The sequence below is a fragment of the Serinus canaria genome, chromosome 5 (genome assembly GCF_022539315.1).
Source record: "Serinus canaria isolate serCan28SL12 chromosome 5, serCan2020, whole genome shotgun sequence".
NCBI lineage: Eukaryota > Metazoa > Chordata > Aves > Passeriformes > Fringillidae > Serinus > Serinus canaria.
Genome location: NC_066319.1, coordinates 5,368,185 through 5,392,471, shown reverse-complemented (window position 1 = coordinate 5,392,471; position 24,287 = coordinate 5,368,185). Strand labels below are relative to the sequence as shown.

At 41.8% G+C, this 24,287-nt stretch overlaps 1 protein-coding gene across 3 annotated transcripts in view; it reads right to left on the bottom strand.

Annotated features, from left to right (window-relative positions):
- Positions 1 to 24,287, bottom strand: part of PARVA (parvin alpha) — a 63,472-nt gene that overhangs the window by 28,787 nt on the left and 10,398 nt on the right. Inside the window, exon 1 of one of the 3 annotated variants that reach the window (XM_009099558.4) lies at positions 6,068 to 6,408. The exons of 1 other annotated variant lie outside the window; for it this stretch is intronic. In XM_009099558.4, the coding sequence (XP_009097806.1) occupies positions 6,068 to 6,098 (31 nt within the window). In that variant the 5' untranslated portion in view covers positions 6,099 to 6,408. Of the gene's footprint in view, positions 1 to 5,309; positions 5,356 to 6,067; positions 6,409 to 24,287 lie in introns of those variants that run through there. One more of the 3 variants, XM_018924645.3, reaches the window with a different exon arrangement.

The following is a 24,287-nucleotide window of genomic DNA, read 5'->3' as shown; positions in this document are numbered from 1 at the left end:
TTTATTTTGTGTGCTTGAAGGCTTTTTGCTGCCCTATTTAGTATTCAGGGCTTAGAGTTATTCTGATTTGAATGAAACACATCTCATTATTTAACTGAGCTCAGCAATGCCACATCACCCAGTGCACTCTCTGTGGTTTAGATGTATTTTATAACCATCAGAAGAATCATGAAACAAATACAGCGAGATGCAGAGTAAAGCAGCCTCTCCTCTGAGTGCTGCAGCCATGTCTTCCCCATGTAACTGGTTCTGTACTTACAAAATTACAATTACTGAAGTGCTACGAGAGGAATGGATGAATCCTGAAATTGTGCAATTAACTAGAACCAAACCATCATTTTGGAGGAGCTCAATACCACTCTGCTTCTAACCTCAATCCTTCAAATCCAGGAGGTTTAGATAGATGCATATACAACCACAGACATACATACATAACATTTCTGCAGGTCTTCGACTGCCTTTCTTTCTCTAGCATAAGGGTTTTCCATTCAAGCTTCTCAGCATTTTTAAGGTTTCACATACACAGGGTTGGGGGTTTTTTGTTTGGTTGTTGTTTTTTGTTGTTTTTTTTTTTTTTGTGGAAGCTGAGATTTGCTGACATTCACATGACTCCAAGAGTTTAAGTTTTCTATAAGAAAGTCAAAATCTCCCTGATATTTTAAACTGCTACAGTAGGCAGCAGCTTGACATGTCATGTCTCTATTTTAAGCTATTTTTCCCTGGAACAAGCACCATTTGGAAGGCTAGCTGCAAACATCCTACTGCCAGGATAACCCTGGATATCTGTATATATGCCCACATTCAAACATACATGCCTATGCTACATACATCTAGATATGTAGCCAGAAATTACAGCCAGTTTAGAAAAATGCTGATTTTCAACACGAAATGTCTTTACTGCTCTTGTATAAGACAAACACCCAATTATAGCTGAGCCAAATTTAGATGAAAGGGTTTTGGTTTCACATGCCCTTTATTGGGTGCAAATTTCTGGGAAATGCCCATGACCTCGATGGTTTGCTTTTGTAACCACTCGTGCACAACAGCAGCTTTAGTTCTACTGCCTTGATAGCCTGTAATGCAGACTTGAGTGTAAATGGCTGCATCCACCCAGACCTCAGTGGAATTGTGCTGATTTACCAGCTCACTGGCTCAGCAGCACTCCAGTTCCCTCTGATATGATTCTGCTGGGGTAATTCTGGATTTGTACTGGTAAATGAGAGAACTGACCAAAATTACTTAAGACAGCTAGAGAGTGAGAGAAAAAAAGAAAACAAAACCATTTTCAAAAAGTCTTAGTTCAGGCTTCTACAGAATTATACTATTCAGTCAAGAAAGCTTACATAATTGCTTTCTGGGCCATCTCTCCAAAATGTTAATTTCTAATACCTGTGCATCCAATACGACCACAAAGGGAAAAGAAAATATTAATCTGAAATAGTACTGCCTAATTTTCTGCAATACATAATTCATTAAACACGGATTCTGGCAGCTCAACTTTAACTCTGAAACAAAAGAAATCCACACAAAAGACAATAAATCTGCATTACACATGGTACTAAAATGATCCAATGGATTTATAGATGTTTACAAGTTTGCAGAGTGTGACACAGCGTCCACCAGAAATTTGATATTCACAGCACAAAACATCATAAACATATGTCTGCAACTACAAAAGGGCCTTTTTATGTGGGGATCATTGTTAAAATTGTCTTCAGAACATAAACCTTAAGTTGTAAATGCTACTCCCCATTTATTCTCCAAGACATAACAAATGAGGGAAGAAAAGCAGAGATATGTTTGTAATTGAAAATGTTTCTCAGGAAATGATCTGTACAGGAACATCATTCTCATTCCATTAACTGCTGACTCCAAGCCAACCATTTGTAAAAGTAAATAAATATGCAAACTGGCTGACAACAATGTGCCTGCCTTTAATGTTTCTGCATTAGTACTCAGTCTCCAAAAAAGAATCTATTTTCTTTTCTCATTTCTCCATTAAACCAAACATGGCATGCACACAAAAGGAACAGGAGTAATGCTGTTCGCAATAAAAGATGGGAGAAATGCTATGATTTGATTTCCATCTATGTAAAACAAATTAAATGCCTTTTGCCTTGAGCTTTCTCCGAAGTCCAAAGCCACGCTCAAGTACCTCAGTGGCTAGTTTGCTGCTCCTTTCTCTTTTTGGAATTGGCAGGCACAAAAAACCTCCACAGACAGACAGATGTCTGGTTTGGGTAGGTAAAAAACAGCACACCAGGAAGCAAACTCAGTCCTTTTTCAAAAGAGTACATGTGATTCTCTTTTGCCTGCTTCATTAAGCCTTCCACGATTTCTCATTTCATTTGGCTGAAGGTTCTTCCTCAGAATTCCCCTCTAGTTTCCAAGAGGTAATAATCAGTGAAGTGCCAAGCTAGCACAGATGCCAATCATTCCATTCATTCCTTCTACACATCCTCTCAACACATCTTTCAAAATACCTAAGCACTACCTGCAGACATTTTGAAAATCCTGCCACCCTACAGGAGTGTTTAAAACCCTACTGAAAAATCCCAAAAAGCAATTTTGGGAACAAATACAGACAAGGGTTCAATTGATGCTGGTTCTTATTCCCACTGAAGAACAAACCGTGCGTATGAGAAATGCTGAGACCATTCCAAGTTCTTATCCAAATGTGCTGTGTGGAGTCTGATCCCAAAACCAACTCCAGAGAGCCTCAGATGCTTTGGGAGGCTGTTTGTGCAACAGAAATATGCAGGTTGTTAGCTGGCCTGCACGTGGTTTCCCTACATGCAAAATACCTCACAAAAACAAATCCTCTGCCAGCAGAGATTTCCAACTTACTGAGGTGTGTACTCAGAGATGTCTGAACTGATTCCCTGAGGGATCTCAGAACAACACAGAGAAGAAGGGAAAGCATTTGCACCCTCCTCACTGACGTTTTGATATTGATACAACAAATCTGCAGGCAGTAATACCCACAAGAGAGGCAGACAGACCTCCTGGTGCAAGTGGAGGCTCTTACATGCTCATGTTCTTCTCACATGCTCACCAGAGCTTGCTGAAACCATTTTTTTCAAACTTTGTGGAGTGGAGAAGCAGATTTTACAGAGCTGACTTGCCTCATTTTGTGAATCACCAACCAACTAAGAGCAGCTATTCCAACATCAACAAGAAGTGCTCATGCAGAGAAGACAAAACCAAGGATCTGTTCCAAGAAGTCTTTCCCAGCTCAACAAGTTCTAGCTGCTCCTAAGAGAAAACCCAAAAATAGTTCTCAGGAATGTGAGGGCACACTAGTAGCAAGCTGAGGATTTCCTGAATTTCTTGCTCTTTTCTTCTTGTGTATATAAGCCTTGTTCCTGAAGGAGAAAAAGTTAAGAGAGACCCACTGCATCTCAGTAATCTAGAGGAGTGCTTTTTCTTAAAGGAAATAGAAAAATGACTGCTTTTACTGGAAAGTTAAAGCTCCTTCTCAAAGACTACAAACTGGTTTATGTGTCACATGTTGTCCCTATTTTCAAACTGCAGTTACTAGAACTACTTGTGTTTGAGAAAAGCATCTCATCATCTTCAAGGAAAGACTCTGTGACAAAGGATTAAAAGATTTTTAATAAGTGGCCAAGCATTTCTACATCCTAGAAGGAAAAAAAAACCCAAAAAACCAAAACCACATTAGCATCTTTTGAGAGCTTCTCCTGCTTCAAGATCTTTCTTTACTATTAAAATCAACCAGGATGAAGTCTGGGGTTGACACCAAGGCTGGAGAAGCAGCAAACACAAGTAAGATGGAGAAATTAAAATAATAAAAAATACAAATATGTGGATATATTACTTATTTGCATAACTGGTAGCTTGCAGTCCACTTTTTGCTACTTTCTGTGTCAATCCTGAGTATCTAACCCTGGTTCTCAGATTCAGCAGCAGAACTGACTTGCAACACCTAATTCTATTTTTCCCCTTGACTTTAAAGATTTTCAATTTCTTGCTATGTTTAATATTTGTGCCTAACACAGAGATGGTTTCTTAAAGTCTCTGCAATATGTCCCAGAGAATTGGAGTTTATAGTCAAGGACAGAATCAGGATCTAATTTGGGAATTGGGATCTACAGACAGGCCTTCAACATGGCAAAAATAGGCTGTGGCTTTGGCTGGATCGACAGAAAGCCAACGACATTCTGAAAGAAAGAGGGGTGGATTTGGTAAAAGGCTGCAAATGGAACCTAAAAATGGAAGAAATGTCTCTTAGCATCCTGAAGCCTGAACTGCCCTTGAGGGCTCCCATGGCCAACACAGAGGTCAATGTGCACTGACAGCAGAAAAGCTTCAGCTGTGACCTGGGCAAAGTTCCTTATGTCACATGAGGGTGCATGCCAAGCTGCACACTCAGATGTGTGGAGCCCCTCTGCTTTTCCCAGCCACACAGCCCTAAGGGATGAGAAGGGACTTATCAGGGCTGTTTGTGGAAAGCCCTGGCTAGAGGGAGGACTTTGGTCAGCTGGCATAAATCACAGTGTGGTGTGATCAACAGTGTGGCTGTGCTATCCTCCTAAAACACATTTACACACAAGTGTAAGATGATGATGCAAGACAGGACTTTGGTAGCACAAACTAGAAACTGTGTTTGGCTTAGGAAAGCAGAATTTGTTCTCAATTTGCACAGGAAATAAATCAACACTTTCCAGCCTAGGTTTTCAAATCCCTTAATCAGAATTAATTCATTTAACGGAAGAAAACAGCAGTATCCTCATTCTGCAGCATAGAAAAACCCACAATTCTAGTTTAAGGAATTAATCTACATGTTTCCTTTCTGGAGACAAACTGAACTTGTAAAATGGATGCCTAGCACTTAAAATACAGCCTTAAAAGCTCATCTGTAATGTTACATTAGCCTGACAGAGCAGACAGGAATACCTGCACCTTTTGCTTTCCAAACCCCTGTCATGGCAAAGAAAACACCCCTTTTTCCATATAATCCAGGAGCAATGATTTCCTTCCAGCCCTGTGGTTGCCCTTCATGGGCCCTGCCTGGTACCCTCCCTGCATTCCTAATTTTGCTTATTTCCTTAGAAAATCAAACAGCTGCTCTGACTTCCAAATGCCCTGTCTAAAACAAACTCCTGGCCGAGGTGTTCATCTGGCTGAGGTGTTCCTGTGAAGAAAGGGTAAAGCCCAGCTCTGACCTGCACCTGCACTGCCACTGGCTCTTCCAAGAGATCTCAAACACGCTGGAATTTCGGAGCAGCGCTTGCTAGCACCTGTCAAGAGCTGTCAGACAAGGGAAATATCCCTGGGTGAACTCCTACCTGTTAAATGCATTTGCTGGGATGCTGTCATTGCCAATGTATCAGTTTCATCATGAGGAACAGTGACAGAAACATGCCTGTGGCTGTATTTCCTGTCCCTCTCTGCCGGTGGGCACACCTAAACCTGCAGCTCAGTCATCGATGTAATCACCTCAAATGGGTTTCACTCTATGGCACTAACACATTCAGAGCTTCCCAGAAATAATCTGCAGCCTTCAGCTTTGATGATGGGAGTTTGTGTTACTGTTCCTCTTAGAAAGTGCATAGTACCAGAAGTTTTTCATTTTAGAAAGCATGAATATTAAAACTTACTGACTGCATAACACACAGTCCATTTGAAAACTGCTATCCCAAGCATGCTTTTGACTACGAATGAAAACTTGCCCTGAGTGGAAATTCAGCTGATAAAAATCACTATTTTCACACTGGAGCCAGTGTTACCCAAAGACTGCATTTGTACCAAACTGAAGCTGACAGAAACACATAATCTTATGAAACATCACAGGATGAACCAGCTAATTCTATTTCATATTGCAGAAATACTTTCACGGAATAACATTAAATATTAACAGCCTGCTGTATTTTCTTCTTCTTTTACCCAGGAAAAACAAAGTCTGACAGGAGTGAGAAGGAAATAAACTCTCATTCTTACCTTCAATATATTGCAACCCCAAAATAGCTACCATTGTAAAAACACAGGGTCAGAAAGCAATAACCAGAGAAGCAAAACAACCAGATGGGTCGGTCTGGGCTCCTACCTTTAGGGCAAAACGCTCCACAGCCCATCATAGGGTCGCTGGGCCACCCTCATAGTGCATCCCAGGGGAAGTGCAGTGCTGGAGGAGCTGGAAGCCCCTGCAGGGCCCTGTGCTGCTGCTCTCACCAGGAGCTGGCTTAGCTTTGCAGCCTGTTTTGCACCAGAATGGTCCAAGCACATCACAACGCCCGGCTCAGAGCATCGCTCCAGAACAAGCCACTGACTGCCTATATAATTTAATATCATGCCACATGAGACTCATAGACCATCTGCAAAAGAAACTAAATCTGCTTTTTGCAGCTTGGTGAGTTGTGTTCTGAAGGCTGGGATGCGGTTTTGATTGTGTGCTTTTGTTATCAGTCATACAACTAAACAAAGTGCTCAAAGGGCAAGTGCAGAACACACGTTTTTAGCAATCCCAGTCAGTTTCTGTGCTGGGCTACTTGTACCTTTCCCCCTTGTGACTGCAGAAAGTCACAGGTCCCCTCAAAGCATAGGAAAAGTCTGTGCATAGACACAGACACTGCAACATTCAATGGGAAATTTATTTCTCTTTTGTTTTATTATTTGTTTGTTTGGTTGGTTTTTTGTTTTGTTTTTATTTTTTCTGCTGTGAAACAAAGTCTGATCAACAGGAGTTACTTGAATCCTGTTGCCTGAATTAAGATGCATGTGTGATATTACCAAATATTACCAAATTCAGATCCTGATCACGGTATTCTTTTCTCCACAAATACTTCCCTACTAAAATAATTAGCAACACTCACATGGAACGAGGACTAAGCCCTGAAACAGGCAAAAGCATATAAAAAGTTAAAAAGCAGAGGAAAGGAGAGCTATGAGCCATCAAAAAAATAATCAACTACTGGTAAAAAATAAACTAGTTTTATGGTCTATGGGCTCTTCCAAAGGGGGACAGTAATGAAAATATAATCTAAAGCAATTACTTACTTGGGCTGAAAATCAAATTCCTATGAAGTTTGCTACAGACTAAAACTTTTCAGAAGCTGTAAAATGTCTAAGTGCTCGTTTCAACTTGGAGCAGGAGGAGGGAAGTGACACATCCCTGGCTCATTTCTAACTCATGGAAAGTAGTTCCCTTTCTAATTTCCAATGGAACTCCATTTAAAACACCTGTGCCAAGAGACAAGTGTGGGGAAGGGAGTGGCATTTACTGTTTAGGGTTATTCAGCTGTGCCACACAACATCCCTCCCCCAGGTTTCATACCAGATGGGACTCCTTGCAGAAACAGTCTCAGAGCTCTCACCAGTGTTCTGACACCACATTCTCTGCCAGTCCTGAGGAGCCTCTGGTACACACAGGTCTGCAGCTTTGGGGCCACTCCTAAAAGCAGCTTTCCCTTCCCTTCCAACATTTCTATTTCATGCTGCACTCCCAAGTGGTAATGGGGCTCCCCATTCTGCCTCCTGGCACTGAAAACCTGCATTGCTGGGCTGCTGAATAACAGCATTCAATCACAGACAACACTGAGCTGGCAGCTCTGTACCAAGCTTTCCTTTTCTTAATTTCTGAATAGAATCATAAGTGTCCCACATACTTTATTATGGCAATCCTGTTTGGCATACAAGTACAGCTAAAGGAAAACATGCTTCACTTGAAATGTCAAGAAGGATGCTGAAAATTATTATATATTAAGAAAATTCATGAAGTCTGAAGTCACAGCTACCTGCATCATCAATTCAATCACTTATTTTATAAGTGATCATTTACATCTGTTCATAAAATAGTATTTTTTTGCATGCACAAAAGCAGTTTTTTTACAAAAAAAAATAGTAAATAAAATTTGTTTCTTTTATGCTGAGCTTTTATACCTACAGGAGCAGACAAAAGATCATGCCCAGGTGGTAGGTGAGGTTACAGCAGGGTAAGAAGGCTGCAAATCAGCTAAAGCAGAGCTCTTTCCTCAGAGGGTACAACATGGCAAGAAGTGGAAAACTTCAGCAGGTCTGAAGCACACAGCTTGGGGACCCAGTAGAGGAATTTCTACTCCTTCTCTCTGTAATTCATTTTCACTTGCCACAAACATACACTCAAGCAGGGCTTGATTTCTAATTCCTGTCATACAGCAACATCACCTTTCAAAAAGCCTGTGCACTTAGCAGAGATCACTGCAGGGAGAAACCCAGCACATTGGGAAGATGCTCTGGGCCTAGAGCTTCCAAACTGTCCAAAGGGCTCATTGTCAACCCTGCAATTTTCAGCTCTGTAAAAACAGAAATACAGCCAGGGAGGACTAAAGCCTTATTCAAGCTGATTTGGCCATCAATACAGGAAACAATTCAAAGGCAACATGACACTGATAGCTTAATTTGTGAAAATGGATAAATACTGGATCTGCCACATAGCACATTAACCCATGTAACAAATAAATACAGAAATAGCACTGCAATACTTGGTTAAAAGGTTTTGGTTCACAGAGGAGGAAATTCAATTAAAGCATGTAATGTCAATTACTGTCATTTGTAATTTTGTTTTGCTTCCCTAGAAACAATACAGATGCAGGATTCTAAAGTTACCTGCATGTTTGATGCAAATGGGATAAAATTATCTAGGTTCTGAGAAAATCCAGATAGTAGTAGGGAAAAAAACCCAGAGTTTTACCTAACCTCACTCGTGGGTCTTCTTCAGAGTGCTGGTCACATGAGAGCTGACAAGCCTTCAATTTAAACACACAGGCAAACAACCCAGACCTGAAAGAGGACTTTCATGTTTCAAAAATGATGTTAAGTCACCAGAAAGGCTGGGAGGAGAGCAACTGCTTAATTCTCAGCTACTGCAAATGGGCACAGCCTTACTAAAGCCAACAGAGGAGCACTGACTGATATCAGAAGAGAATTTACCTTACTGTTTGCACTGATTGACTCCAAAAATTACAGGGTCAGGTCCTTAATGTCTCCTTTGTCCTGCTCTGTGTAAAAGTGACAGAGGCTAAAAGCCAGGGGGAAGACTCCAAGCATCCCAGCAGCACAGAAACACACACTGCCAGATCTCACCAGCCCCTTTTCCCCTTTGCCAGGGGAAATGTGCTGCAGCAGCAGCACCCAGCTCTGCTTTCACACCAGCAGCTGGGCAGCAGCAGAGCTCAGGGCTGCACAGAAGCATCCCACCCACAGCATATTCTGCTGAACTCAGGAAATCATACAAAAAATGAATTAATTAAAGTTACTGCTGGTGAAATAAATGCCAGGCATCTTTCTACCTTGCAAACCACGATACGAGCTGCACCAGAACTAGCAGAGAATCTGCTGTAAAGACCTCCAAGCCATTTTCCTTTAAGCATCACCACTTCTAAATATGGAAGCATCCTGCCTTTGAAAACCCATACCTTCCTCAATAGTGCAATGCTACAGTCAAATGATGGTTAGAATGATAGGAAAGAGCTAACAAAAGAAAGACTAAATCAATCAGATGCTTTCTTATGCCTCTAAATGATCCACATAAATTGTGTCTATCAGGTTCCCCCAGGCTATTTCAGGAGCAAGCAGAACACAAAATGATGCAGATTCATTACAAAAAGTCTAAATCTAATCTACCTGAATTTAAAATGCCAGGAATCATGTAAATGGAAGAAAAGATGACAGACCTTGCATGTTATACATAAGCAGAAACAAGAGTCATACAAACTGGGAGTCACACAAAGAGCTCATTTACCAAGAAATTACAGGTGAGATCCCTGGCAGTGCCAGCATCTGTTGGTGTAACTGCAGTGAGGACAGAGGTGTCTCCAAACTGCCCTTGTGCCTTCCCCTGCCCTCCAGAGGATGCCATGAGCCAGGCATGTGGGGCTTCAGGGGTGGCACTGAGGCTATGGGGGACATTCAACCTCTCCTCTCCACTCAGCAGGGCTAAAATCCAAAAGAGAAGAATTCCAGCACAGGCTGTGTGAGGCAAAGGGAGAAGGTAGATCCCAGAGTTGTGTTTTTAGACATGCAAATCAAAACAGTGTCCTTCCCAAATAACACGTGAATGCTGACAAAAGTCATTTAAAAGGGTCAATCCCAACTAGATCTAGGTGGTAAATGCAAGAAAATTAGACTCTTGAAAAATAAAATACTACTGATGTGACACAGTTCACCTATAATGGAACTGACATATGGCAAAAAATGCATTGACAAGAACCTGAGAAACTCCAGCTCTCCCAGAACCTTACCATTATTTGCAATACACCTTGCAAGGTCCAAGTGTTACTCAACACAGGCAGGCCCATGGCCTTTTTCCCTAAGCACACAGGGGAAAGAGGATGATGTTATACCTATAAATACACACACTTTCTAATGCCTCCTATCATAAACAAAATCTTTACTACAACCATACATGCACACAAAGCTGGACCATTTGGAATGCCCAGTACAGCCTCTCTCTCCTACCAGGCCACCTCATTCCCTGCCATTAAATCAAGACACATTCAGGTCTAAAACCTTCACCTGGAGCCAGACTTCTTGACTTGCTCTGTGCTGACATTTGAAACCAAATGCAGGAATAGTTCTCCTCTCATTTTCTAAGCCATGCTGGATCAAAATCTAAACATCAGCAACGCTCCTGAAAAGACAAAAACCACCTCAAAGTCAACAGAATCTCAGCAAGATTCTGTTGACTTAAACCCAATAAGCAGATCAGACCTAAATCATAACTCCTGCAGATTTCTCTTGTGGCACAAAAGTATTACTCAGCAATAGGCAACACAACTGTTTACCAAAGAGTTTACTCAGTTTTATGTCACTATTTTTCAAGTGGAAAAAGTACTGACTTTCAGGGATGCACTGAACTGGCTCAAAGTTTGTGCTAGAGCAAGAGGAAAAACCCCTTGATTTATAGACCTGCACATTAACAAGTGCCTCTTTCTTGTTGCTCTCTCCCTGCCTTCCATTTAGAGTTCATGTTACTGGAGTTGGATTTCCTCTGGGCTGGGCCCTATTCAGGGCCTGCATTACTAGCCCAGTTCCACGGGAGATTCTGTTCCCAGAACCCTGCCAAGCTGGCAGGATGGCTCCTGAGAGACCACTCTGCCTGACATGCAGCAAGCTATTTATTGACACACCACTGTTCCCATTCAGTTCTGCACCTAAGCACTGAACTGGATAGCAGTTCCATATGTTGGATCTGTTACACTTCTCTGGAAAATTATATTACTTTGGGTAAATAAAAAGCTAAGAGCAGCAGGAAAAATATCATAAAAATGCAGCCGAATTTGTTTCATCCTGCCTCCATCAGCAAATTTGGTCTATGACCTCTGCATATGAGTCATGCAAGTGCTTTAAAACTCACAGTGATTTATATTTTCAGGATAGGAAGTTCAAGGCTTATATTTCTGCTCCCCTACCAAAAGTTATTATTCTTTATACACAATTTCTTGATAATTATCTATCTAAAATATATAGGCATCTTTTTTTTCCTACTTTGTGGTGCACATTAACCAAAACCATTCATCTCAATAACCAGCCTCCGGGTTCTTGGCAGAGTGGAGCTGAATGTGTAGGTTATTCCTGGAACCATACTAGGCTGATGCTCTCATCATAGCTTTAGTCATGGAAACAAGCTTGCACCAAGACAGGCATTGTTTGCTAAAAAGGAAATTCCCAGCATATCTGTGAGAAACAAGGACTAATAGGGTACACCACTCAAAAACGTAATTTTTGCACAGGGCTGTTCATTCGAAGGTTTTAGTCTGCTCTGCAAATCAGGTGATGCTTTTTGGAGCTTTGGGCTGGTGTCCTGCTGAGAAACCACTCTGTATTCACAGTCCCTCTGCAGCCCAGCATCACTCCATGAGACTCCCCTTCCCACAAGAGCAACAAGTTCTCTTCAGGCTTGGAAGAGATGTAGCAAAAGAGCTGACTTCCCAGTTTCCCTAATATTAATAGTGGGGCTTTTGGATCTACAAACCTGCATTTTCTACGGCCTATTTGGCTTTTACCACAACACTTGCAAGGTTTTGAGGAGGGTTTCACTGCCTTGAAAGGGAGAATTTGCTTCCCTTGTGATTCAGCCCCAGGAGAAGCACAGGGCAGCTCTAGCCATGGATATGTGACTTTACCACGAGGGACCAGCTCTGAATTGCTGCAGTGGTGAGCTGCCACTGCTTAGGCACCCTTTGCCTGGCTTCCTGTAAAACTCAGCAGAGAGTCCCTCCACTGAATAACAGCATAAAAATCTACCTGCACAGATGAATTCTTTGCAGCTCTTTGTCTTCAGCACTTGCCTCTGTAGGATATTTCAAGACAGCAAAAGCAAAGCGTCTCACTCATCAGAGTCTGGGGAGTTGGTGTGACACTGGTGTTTATCCTCTTTGCTCTCTTGGACTGGTCCTGCCCAGACAATGAAAACCTTTTCATCTCATCTCTCTAGAGTATGAACAGAGATCAATAATTCTGCTTTATCAAATGGAAAATCTCTGGGGTCTTGTGAATCATGTGCTGGCAGCTTTATTTAGATGGAAATCTATGTTCATCCCTGGGAAGCCTTGCTTTATAAAACGATTTTCTGTAACATTCAGACTTCAGTTGATCTTTCAAATAATTTCCAGGCTGAATGAGTTAAAACACAGGTGAAGTTTCCCTGCTGAATGATCAGCTCAAGCACAAAACCCGACCTGACAGATCTGGATCAGTTTTAGAAGTCGGCTGCAGAACGTTACATCAGTGAGCGAGTTAATCCTACGGCAGGACCTGAAAGCTTCTGTTTTTCTTCAAATGTTTCCATTTTCATTAGTACTACAGGGCATGTCAGGCGAATCCTGCCCTTTGTTACTTGTGCAGCCTGACTGCAATTAAGCTAACAAGTCTGCTGTAGTACAGGATGGTGTCCAAACCCTTTTCATAGCTGTGGTAGCTCAGGAAGAAGAAAGCAAACCCTTAATTTGTCACTGAGGTAAGCATTTATCAACTGTGGGACCAGAGGAAGGTCAACACATCTCTGCTGTTTCAGAGCTACAATGGCACTTTAAGCCTCCTGATACCACTTTGATGCAGACAATGGCCATTATCACTATTTCATGAATATGAGAACAGACACATGGGAAAAAAAAAAAAAAAGAGAATTTGCAGAACAGGATTAGTGCTCAGAGGCTGCTGGCTCCCAGCACAGGCTCAGTCCCCACATCATCCCTCTCCCCTCACCACTGCCCTGGTCACCTCCTCACCGCTGCTCTCCCCTTCCAAGGCCAGGTTTGTTATCACCTTTCCAATCTCCCACTCTGCTGCTGCTCCTGCCCCTTCCTCCCCAGGCCTTCCCCCTCCTGCACCCTAAGCTGCAGGCACAGAGCCAGAGCTGCCCTGTCCAAGTGATCTTCTCTGCCACATCCCACAGGGAGCAGAACCAGATAGGTCAATGATGAAAAACAGTGCCTCGTGGTGCCAATCTAATTTAACATATTTTGAATGCAGGTATTAAAAATATGAAAATTATTATTGACTCTCTCTCGTCCTATTTAGTGGCACCTTAGACTGATCATGTGAACTTTGCCTTAGAAATCTGTTTCCAGAATTAACTGCTGATTTTACATTACATCCTAGACCGAGTATTTCTCACCATAATCTCCAGCCCTCTCTGCTCCCTGTAAAACATTTTTCCCTGTCAATTTCTGAAAAGTCTTTAAACAATATTAGGAAGAGAATCTGATAGTCTATGCTTCTAGGCAGAACCAAATTAAAAAAAAAAAAAAAAAAATTCCTGGCTCAATCCAAGCTCAGTTCAAGAAAGGGAAGATGCTGCCTGTAACAGTCAGCGGAATCCAGCACCTTGTGGAGGAGCCTGAGGCGGCCAGCTGAGCCTGCTGGAGAGCAGAGAGGAGACTCCCAGTGCCCGGCCAGGGTTACAGAACTGCAGCTCCTGTGCCCCAGCAGGGCAGGGGAGGCCAGGCCAGGGCTGTGCCCCAGCACAGAGCACCTGCATGCAAATGCAGCAGCTCCAGCCCTGGCTCCGGGGGAACCACTTGCCATAAGTAAATGCACTTTGACAGCAGCTCCTAATCAGAGGAAGGAAATGAGGGAGAGAAAGAAAAGTGATAGGAGACAAAAGGACTTTATAAAACAGCCTTTATTGCTTTCATTTGCAGCATTTTCCCTTTGTTCTGTTGAGCCTTCCAATTCCAGATACTGCACAAAAGAGATACCTGTCTAAAAAAGTTTATTTCAATCTGAAACTGACTCGTAAGATGCTTCACTAATTCAACAGCCCATTATCAGGAGTAACAATGAGCTACCTCTAATTAATTCGGTGCAGCCTTTGCTTCTGATACCAATCAAATCAATATTAATGGGGAGTTTGTGCTCTCTCATTACAGCACAAAAAGGGTACCAATCTTCTCATGAAGGTTTTTGGACCATAAACTGCGTTTGAGGTCAGCGTAGCTGGCTTCTTCCCACACCCTTTTTTTCAACCAGAATGGAAAAAAAATATATAATGATGTGCTATTTAGTACCTGGATAAAAATCTACACTCGGGCTGCCTACACCAAGAGACTGAAACCGGTTCAATACGAAGAAATCTCAGTCTAAGAAAATAAAGATTTTAGTAGCTTGCAGAGCTCAAATTAAACACTTAAATAGGTAACACGAGATATTTCTCATGCTGCCTCACATTTCTCTATTTATTTTTATCTGCAGGATCAGGCGTGTTAGAGAGGGAGGCCTGGTAAGAATTGCCTCAGCCATCATTCTTGGTTACTTACATCTGTGGTCAATTTTCCACACTTTCTTCCATAAAAGGTAAACGAGGCACTGTACTTGCAACAGGATAATCTAAACAATATGAACAATGTTACTGTTGAAGACCATCTGGCTCATCAAGCACAGCTCCAGACTTTTAACTCCTTGAATAAAGTGTGGAGCCCCGCAGTGGCTTTTTTATTTTTTATTTTATCCAAAATTCATTTTTTAAATGGTAAAAGTAGAGGTCCTGGAGACACAAGGGATTCTGACAGGGAGAAAATTCAGTTTCTGGTTTTCTCCTTTTTGTATCTTATGTATGTTGCAATCCAGGCTACATACAAACACTCAGATGTCAGATTTTTCTCTGAAAAAAGCCCTCCACGAGGAACTGGTGTGTGTGGGGTTGGTGTTCCAGAGGGGAGACAAGAGGGTTAAGTATTTCATAACCCACTTCAACTTAATGGCCTGATTCTGCCACTTCTTAAAAGGTAATAAAAGTCAAAGGAGGGTCACCAGGAATTGGAGGCAAACAGGGGGGAGGGATCAGGGTGAACGCGACCAAAGAAGGCTTTTGCCAATTGTACACACAATTTCTTATCTGCAGATAAACAAGGAGCGCTGCTCTCTGGGGGAAGAGCGTGAAAGTGACCAAACCAACCGGGAAGAGGGCGAGCCGGCAGGGAGAACAGGGGTGCCCAAAGTCCAAAGGGCAGAGGAAGCACTGGAGCTGGCTGTGCCCCATCCTCCAGAGGCCAGGGCTCTGTGCCTCAGTTTCCCCAGCCAGCCGCTCCCAGGGCTCACCTCAGCTCCGGGAAGCTCTGGGGTACAGAAGGGCAGCCAGTCTGCCTTACAGCACCACAGACACGCAAGAGTTAAATATTCTTACACTTCCAAAAGGCCACAGGCTTCAAAACACGCTTGGTTTTCAACTGAGCAACAGAAAGAATTTGATTTTGTCGTGGGTCTGTGTTCAGTTTTCGCTCAGCTCCCTGATTTCTCAATTCTGTGATTTCCCCGTGCACTGAGTGGGTTAAAGAGCCCTGTGAGCGCTGGCTGTAACAGGGCAGGGCTTTGGTCCTCAAGGGGGTTGTTATTCTCCAAAGAAGTTTTAATGGCATTATGAAAACCAAAACAAAACAAAACAATAAAAACATCCAAAACAAAACCAAAAACCCACAACCAACTGGTTGTTGAAATACTTCAATGCTTTTTATTTAATTTCTAAACATATTTTTGGAAAGGAAAGCAAAGAAAATGAATTAGACCATGGCTGGATTTTTTTCTTTTTGTGTAAACACAAAAATTAATTTTCATATTCAGCGGTTCCTTGCTTTAAATTCTGCATCTTGCTTTAACTAGAAACATCAGCCTATCTGGTTTCTAGGTAGAGGACACACAGGGCTGAACCTTCCCCTACAGTAAGTTCTTCCAGCCACTCCCAAAAACATGTGCCCACAACCCTTTTTCAAAGTCTACTCTAATTTAGAACTAATTTTCATTGAAGCTAATATATCATAAGCCCACTGCAATATGTACTGACATACATATGCTGAATTCTTGGCTTACAAAATCATTTTAAGATGCAAGAAGGACTTTTAAAAATTATTTTTAAAGAAATTGTATTTAATATATGCTCATGACTCATCAGTTGAAAAGAAAAAGCAAGGTTACAGTAAGCAAGATCAGGCAGTTTTATGATTAATGGGGTCAAAAAGTTAGAATTCATGTTTAAAACCTTGGTTAATCACACTGAAACAATTAACCCTATCTATCGAGCATCAGGCCCCAGAAAACAATGCAAAATTTCAGAAAGAAGCAATACTATTTTACAAACCACTTATTTTGGTGCGTGCTCCTTCCCTTCAAAAACAGAGCAACAGATCTCACCCATTTATCGAGAGATTCTCTGGGTGTAACTTTTCAAAACAAATCTGGCTTTGAAGCCGGGGATGTTAGAGCCCGATGTGTAAACTAGGCTTGCCCTAATGGCTATTTTGCTGCAAAAGCACCCTGTTTTCTGCTGCCCCAACTGAAAGTGCCTTTCCTCCTACTTGAGCTAATATTAGGATTTGAAAAATGAAAACAGAAGCCATTTGATCAACAAGGAATCAGCTGCCAAACCTCCTGTGCGATCGTGACAGTGCCGGTTACAAAAGCGCCTGCCAGTTGTGTCGGAGCTCAGGGAAAAATCATTCCTTCAGTCATCCTGATTGTTTAAGCTTTTCCAAGCCTTCTGATGTTTACATTCTTTTAACGAACCTTCTCGCACACTTTCTGTAAATAACTTCTTGTTTTGCATTCTTTTATGGAAGAAGAGAAATTTGATGGGCTGTTGGTTTGTCCGGCGTCATTGGAGAGGTGGCACTGTCACCCTCCAATCCACTGTCACTTTTGGAAATCTATAAATGCTGGAGTCAGAAAATAAACTGCTTTTTCTACCTTGAGGACAGCAGCGTGTCCGTGTCTCGTGTTTTCGTGTCTCATAGTAACACCTTTAAATTAATTTTGCTGCTAACTCTGAGTGCTCATGATAGCGAGCTTCAAATGCACTGTAAGGAGCTCCTGGATTTTAATTAAGAGCATTCCACAGGAATAATGCTAACACGTGCTGAGTGATAAACATATAAGCACTAATACTGCTCTGTAAAGCCTTAAATTACACGCTCCACTGCGCTGCATTTAAATCCGAGAAGACACTGGCACCAATTGCTGGGATTACAACTTTCAATTAAACCTAGAACTAAATTACTGGATTTCTGACCATTTCTTTAATCCACACCTGTCTGCTAAGCCTTTCACCACATTCACGCTTAATAACCCTTAACACTTTTCACGGAGAAAGCTCAAAGGTTCTTCCAAATTTAATCCCCGTCACCGCCCCACTTCACACATCTGGAAACTGAGGCACACAGTAATTAAATATCCCAAACTAATGGAGGAACCTGTGCCACGGCCACTCTTTTGAAAGGGGCAATTGCACCTTGTTCCAGACTTGTTGATCATCATCTCTTGTGCAAGTATCCACCTGGCCTTATGGTAAATTCTGCCAGGACAGAGCTTCAGATTAAAACTGAGGGGTAGAAGGAGTTACATGATGTAAATGAACACAGCTAAGTCTGCAGCCATTATTTATGAGGCACCTCTAGGTGGGCACCTTTCTAGACTTTTTCTAGACCTTTCTACATTGACTCAGCCCAATCAAAGTCTCCAGCTGCCTTTGAAAACCTCAGTCATGTTCCCACCTAATTGAAAAGAGATAAAAGAAGAAAACAAAACAAAATATTTTTTTCTTCCTGATTCGGGACTGTTCTCTATTTGAAAAAAGCAGTTAATTGCTTTTCTAAATAATGTTAAGGTTACTCAGACTAAATCTCATCAAGAAGCATTTAGCCAACATGTGAATTTCATACAGCAAAACCCTGGGAATTTCTTAAAGCCTCATGCCCATACTCTTGTCCACACCACAGCTGAAGAGCTGCATGGATGCTGTGCGTGGTGGAAAGCCATGGCACCGGGGAGAGCTTTGCAGCTGCATTTCCACACCTGGAGTGCTGTGCCCAGTTCTGGGCCACAGAGGTGCTTAGTGACCTGGAGCATCTCTCACCAGGATGAGACCCAAAGCCCCAAAGCTCTGGTACACTCAGAGATTCTCCAGCTCAGAATGTTGAGAATACTGGGAGAACTGGAGAACAGAAGCACAGAACAGGACAAAGAATCTGCCCAGCCATGCATACCCTCAACTACTCTCTACATGCACAGACATCAAATAACTAACTCAGATTAAAGACAGCAAATAACTAATTCAAAGTAAAGAAATCTAAGTCACATGCACATACACAGACACCTCCTTCCTTTCCTGCACTCCTACTAGATTCATTTAGTAGCCTGGGAAAAAGTAGTCTATTGAACAAACATGCTCTGGGCATAAGATCTGTCGCAAATCAAAATTATTGAGAATGATTCTGCCTTCCACCCAATGTTTGATATATTTCATTAGGTACATTGAAATCCTTGTACACACCAGGAAGTAAATGGCCTGACTATTTTGAGAAGTGTGAAGCTAACATGAATCACTTCGGAGGAAAAATATTATCCTCTCCTTTTTTGGTTGTCATTACAAAGTACGTGGCTGTTTCCTGCAGATGAAATCCCTGAAACTGCACATTCTAGTCTGTACTCTGTAGTAACTGCTCTGAAGCAAAAATAAAAATTCTTGGGTTGCAGCTTCTTGTGCAAAGGTTTCCATGTCAGTACCAACAAGGTATGTAACACTTTTAAAGCCTGGTGAACTAGAAGACAAGGAGGACTCTGCTGAACACAAAATCCCTCACAGTGCCTGGATAAAACAGCTGAAGAAAACTGCTGCAGCTGCCTGTACTGTCTCTAGGTTTTGGCATTCATTATTTAAGTTCAGTGGAAACTGTTCAGCCTTGAAGTAGACTGACTCATGCACTTTAACTTCCAATTTCCTGCAAACAATCCATTAGTTTTTGGCAAGTTTCATACTGCACAGTACTTCCCTGAAAAGGGCAGCTCCCAAACTCTTCTGATTTCAGCAGCGTTTTTTTTCAGTTTAATGAAAGCAGAGTTTGTACTCGTGCCCTTACAATACTGAGTGTGATCCCCACCTGAAGGTGTCTGACACACTTATCAAAGGCAGATGAATGACTCTGCTTAGAAAGGGTCTCCTCAAATGTACTTGTTGGGAAAAATCCTACAGGGCTGTGCTGCATGGGCATTTCTCACAGCTTAGATGTGCACTGCTAAGTTTTACCTGACAAGGAAAGCAAAAGAAATATTCTCATACTACTCCCAAAGTGCCTCTCCCGAAAGTGCACTACCTACTCTTACACTTCTCTGCTTTTATAACAGCTGAAATGAGCTACTTGATAAGTAAATGCTAATTCCATCATTTGTAGCTACAATGGGTTTAAAATGTAGCATTCCCTTCAAATATTTTGTCCCCAAGTGGTATCTGAAATGTGTCAGTAACTCAGAATGGAAAATAACTGTGGTATCTCCATTGCCACCAGTGGGTAACTGTATATAAATGTGGTCTAGTAAGCAGGGACTAGTAAAATAATTCTTCCATCCCCAGGATGAAATTATTTAAAAATGAGAGAAGAGATGAAAGCATCAACATAAATACATGTGCAAACAAACACCTTTCAAAGTACTCAGTGGGATTCCAAATCTCCAGTTTAGCTGACACAGTAGAAGAGCTTTCCACATTAAAATTAATTTTTTTTTACTCTGTGCACCTTGCAGAGCGTGGTGCTGGAATCCTGCATTTTAAAAAAGCTAGAGTAAACAGCAGCACAGATTTTCTCACCTCAGTGTATCAAATCTCCATTTACACAAGGCAATCATAAATAGGTTGCACAGCCCCATAGTTCTCATGTTCATTCAGGTCCTCAGCCCTCTCTCCTGGGACTGCCAGCAGGCACAATTTAATGACTGAGATGTGCAAACTGCTTCACTCTTTGTAAGAACTGAGCCCATCTCATCCAAGGGGTTTCACTTCAGTGATACAACCACCAAAAGGGCAGTGGCCATCGTGGCAAAGTCCCTATGCAACAGTCTAGGCAAGGTGGTCTGGGAGCAAAAAACTTTACCAAATGTAGAAAGAAGCTCTAGAATGTTTTGAAAGGCTTGTTTTTCAGTGTTTAAAACTACATTGTGACTACCAGGGGATTTTACATATTGTGAGACTTCAGTGGCCATGGCTGTGGAGCTTAAGCACCTAGATGTGCTATGTTATTTGGGGTTCAAAAGGCACCTACCAGTTAAAAATGAGCAAGATAATAAAGCTCTGCAGGTGCCTGCATTCCAGCTGAGAAAAGTCCAACAGGTATTTCATTCCCTGCTGCTGTACATGAGCACAGGCATAACCCTGACTCAAAGAGCAGGTGCTTATTTCCAGCTTCCTTTCCCAAGCTGGACTGTGCACAGGGATTTCCACTGTAAATAAGATACACAAAGGTGGCAGACCAAAGTTGTAGCAACTGTTACTTTCTGCTGAGGGTACCTTCTTTTCTGCAGGACTATGTGATGTTCCATAGCAACTCTAAGTCTGTATTATTTCTTGGTATGTGTGTTGATATCCTCCACCTCAGAAAGAACTCTCTCCTACCTTCCTGAAGCCCCTGGGAAGTACCCCCAAAGACTGGTTAAAAACTCAGACAATTAGCACTAGCTTCCCTTCCCTTCTTTCTCTCTTTCTTCCTTCCTCTCTTCCTCTCTGTTTTTTTAATAGACTCCCATTTCCCCACTTTTAAAAATGTGCAATTTCTTGCAGCTTTCCTTAAGGCTGTCTGATAGCTCCATTCCCTCTTGGCACTCCACTTCCAAGCCTTAGCAGAGAATGTGCCTCATTTAGTCCTTAAGCTCTGCCTACTCTGACACGATCCATGTATGCACCTCTCTGAGCCATGAATGGTTTCCTGACTTGTATCTTTGACTTGTCTCCTTGCACACTCATTGTGAGCAGGGGAATTAAGTGGATTGTCAGACTGATCCCAAGTGCTTAGCATCTGAACAGTATGAAGTTTTACTCCACTGAGTAAGAAAACATTTCCTACAACTTCATCCCTCTGGCCATGATAAGTGCCTACACACAACTCCACTTCCCTGACAAAAGAATACAATTTACAGACATTTTTATCTCCCTGGGATTTATTACTGCAACCGGAGACTGATGGTTTGAACTGGGGAAGTGAATGAAGCAGAGCTGCTATGCCAGTCATCCAGGGGTTAAGCTAATTTGTTAGTGCCCTTGCTGTTTCTTGCTGTCAGCCACAGTGCATCCACTCTTTAAATTCTGAAAAGAACACCGACCTTTAATCTGTGGTATTAGTTCCTTTGACAAAATGGAAGATTATGTCTTTCTCCCACAAGCCTCCATGCGAAGCTTAGCCAGCTTCCATCTGGTCTGGCTAATTAAATGTAAGTTAACATTAAGTTAAGAGCCAGCTCCAGCCCACAGACCTTCTATTCTGCAACGACAGATTTATTAATTGCACAAACTATTTGAGTATTTAATACCAGTTTTTGATTACTTCTATTTTCTTTGCTCTCTCATGAAAACAGGGAAATGTTTTTGAAGACATATTTGCATAATTTCAGTTCAGAAACACAAAACACCAAGATGTGCTAATAAGATTCTGAGCAGCCATAACACTGTCAGGTTTTTTCCTCCTGTATTTGACATGTTAATAAAGTGCCACCATAACAGTGTGAAGGATCTGCCTGTTATGCACAAGATGTGGAATCACTGGAGCTGCACACTTAAAGCTGGCCCTGACCCACAATCTGGCCCTACATGTACTAAAACTACAGCCACTTGCTGTATTCCTTATTCAGTCAAAACTTTCTTTGACCCTAATGGGCGTTCTGTCTGAATGAAGAACAAAGGGATTACATCTCATATGGGGAGCTAGTAATTAGAACCATGCCCACAGCTAACTTTTGATAAAATTAATTTGTAAAAATGAAAATACAAAGATTTTACAAAGTCAAAATCGTGCTTTGTGCTGTTTTAACATTAACTCTGCGTAGGTCTGGTACCTAATCTATTTCACTGTATTTAACATTAGATGTTAGAGAAGAAAACTATACACTTCAAGACTTTTAAAATAAATAATACAGTGAATTAGATTTATAAAATTTTTTTTACACCTGGTATTACTTTGAGAAAGACTGTTACTAAGTAAAACATCTTAAACCTCATAACCAAGCCTTCCTTCTTTGGGGTAGAGTCAAAGATCACATTAAGAAATTTTATTTCTTCGTATTTCTATTTAATGTAATTCCTGCTGCTACTGTATGTGAAGCATATTTAAAAATTCCAACCCCAGGAAACTTTACCTAGTTCACACATAAAAACCAACCGACCAACCAAAGAACCTGAACCAGTTAAAAGTTCAGTTTCATATAAAAATCTCAACTGTATCAGGACATACAGCAGAGGTTAAAAACAGTGAATGGCACAAAGCTGCCTAATGGAGCAGGACTAAGCAGAGAAACGAGGAGACCACTGCTTCCTTCCACTTCTTTGCCTGCAGAAGATCACATGAGTAAATCAATTCACCTTTTCTGCCTCAGCTGCCCAAGCAGATGGTGCAGGGAGAACAAACATTTCTCCTTTTCTGATCTCACCTTGAAATTCTCAGGTGTTTCAGTCAGCTGAAAATGTTCTGTGTAAGGCCAGACTGTTAGCAGCTAATATCATGTCAGAAATAGCAATGGACAAGCAATTTACCTCTAAGAGACTCTGAAAACAAAACTGCTATTGTAGAGGGTGCAAGACCAACAACAGACACTAAGCATTTCTGACTGTCTGTTTAAAATATGGGGTTTTCTTATCAACTTATCTTTACTGTCATCTATCCATTAAATTATAATGACCTGTTTCCAAAAAAACCCAAACAATCCAGACCAAAAACCCCAACCCCCTTCTCCTAAAGCTTTCATTCTGTCCTATCTTCTGCCTTGCTCACTTTACATTTGTGTTCTCTCTGTGTACACCACCCCTGTTTATTTCCATAGCTTACCCTGGGTATGCTGTTCTGCACACAATTGCCTTTTACTCGGGCAAAAGGAGAATGTCTGATAAAATCCACTGGGGGAACTCCTGCAAGAACGAAATACAAGAGCCCAGATGCAATCTGCATGCACTGGTTGGACTCTAAGGCCAGGCATTCAGAGTCAAATGCTGCAGCCCATTTTCCCAATAGCAGAGTGCACACGGCATCTGCCGAGCTCCATTCTGCCACAGCAGCAGCCGAGTGATTCCTCGGGACTCATCCCTGGCACTCGGGCTGCTCGCACCCGCTTTCCTCGTCAGCTGGAGCCACCTTGTGCCCTGCAGAGCACCTGCACCCTGCGGCTGCCGAGGAAAAGCTGTGCTTGCACGCTGCTGCTTCTGCATCACACAACAACTCCTAAAATCCATTTATCCGCATTCGACATCAACCGTTTCGTTTGGGAAAAACCGCATCAACTCGGTTAAAGATGATTTATTTGCGGGTAACTATTTCAAGTCAGTTAAAAATTACCAGGATAATAAAGCTGCAGATCAACTGGAAGCTGATTATTTTGTTTCCAATTCAACCCACCACGGCAGTAAGGATTTATGAGTTATGCAGGACATTAAGTCACTTGGAGCACTCGTGGTATAATGAGGAATCCCACCACTATTTTCCAGTTTATTACGTGTCCTTACATATAATTGAGAATTTTAACAAAGCAGTGACAGAATGTGAAACCACGAGCTGCTCTGCTGCTAGTTTTACTTTGCAGTCAAACAGCAAAGTCTCTTTCTCTGCAGTAATGAATTTGAGAGCACAGCATAAGAATGTTTAAAAGTGCTGCAATTCAGATTTGGCCTCTAGCCATAAAATTCTAATGCAGCTTTCAAACATGCCTAAAGTCAGAGTTCATTTTTTTTGGTCTCATTATAAAATAGGGATCACATGAATCAAATAGGTCTGGACAAACCTCCAGAGGCTATGGGGCAAATTCTGACTTGGAGCCAAATCTACCATTTTCCT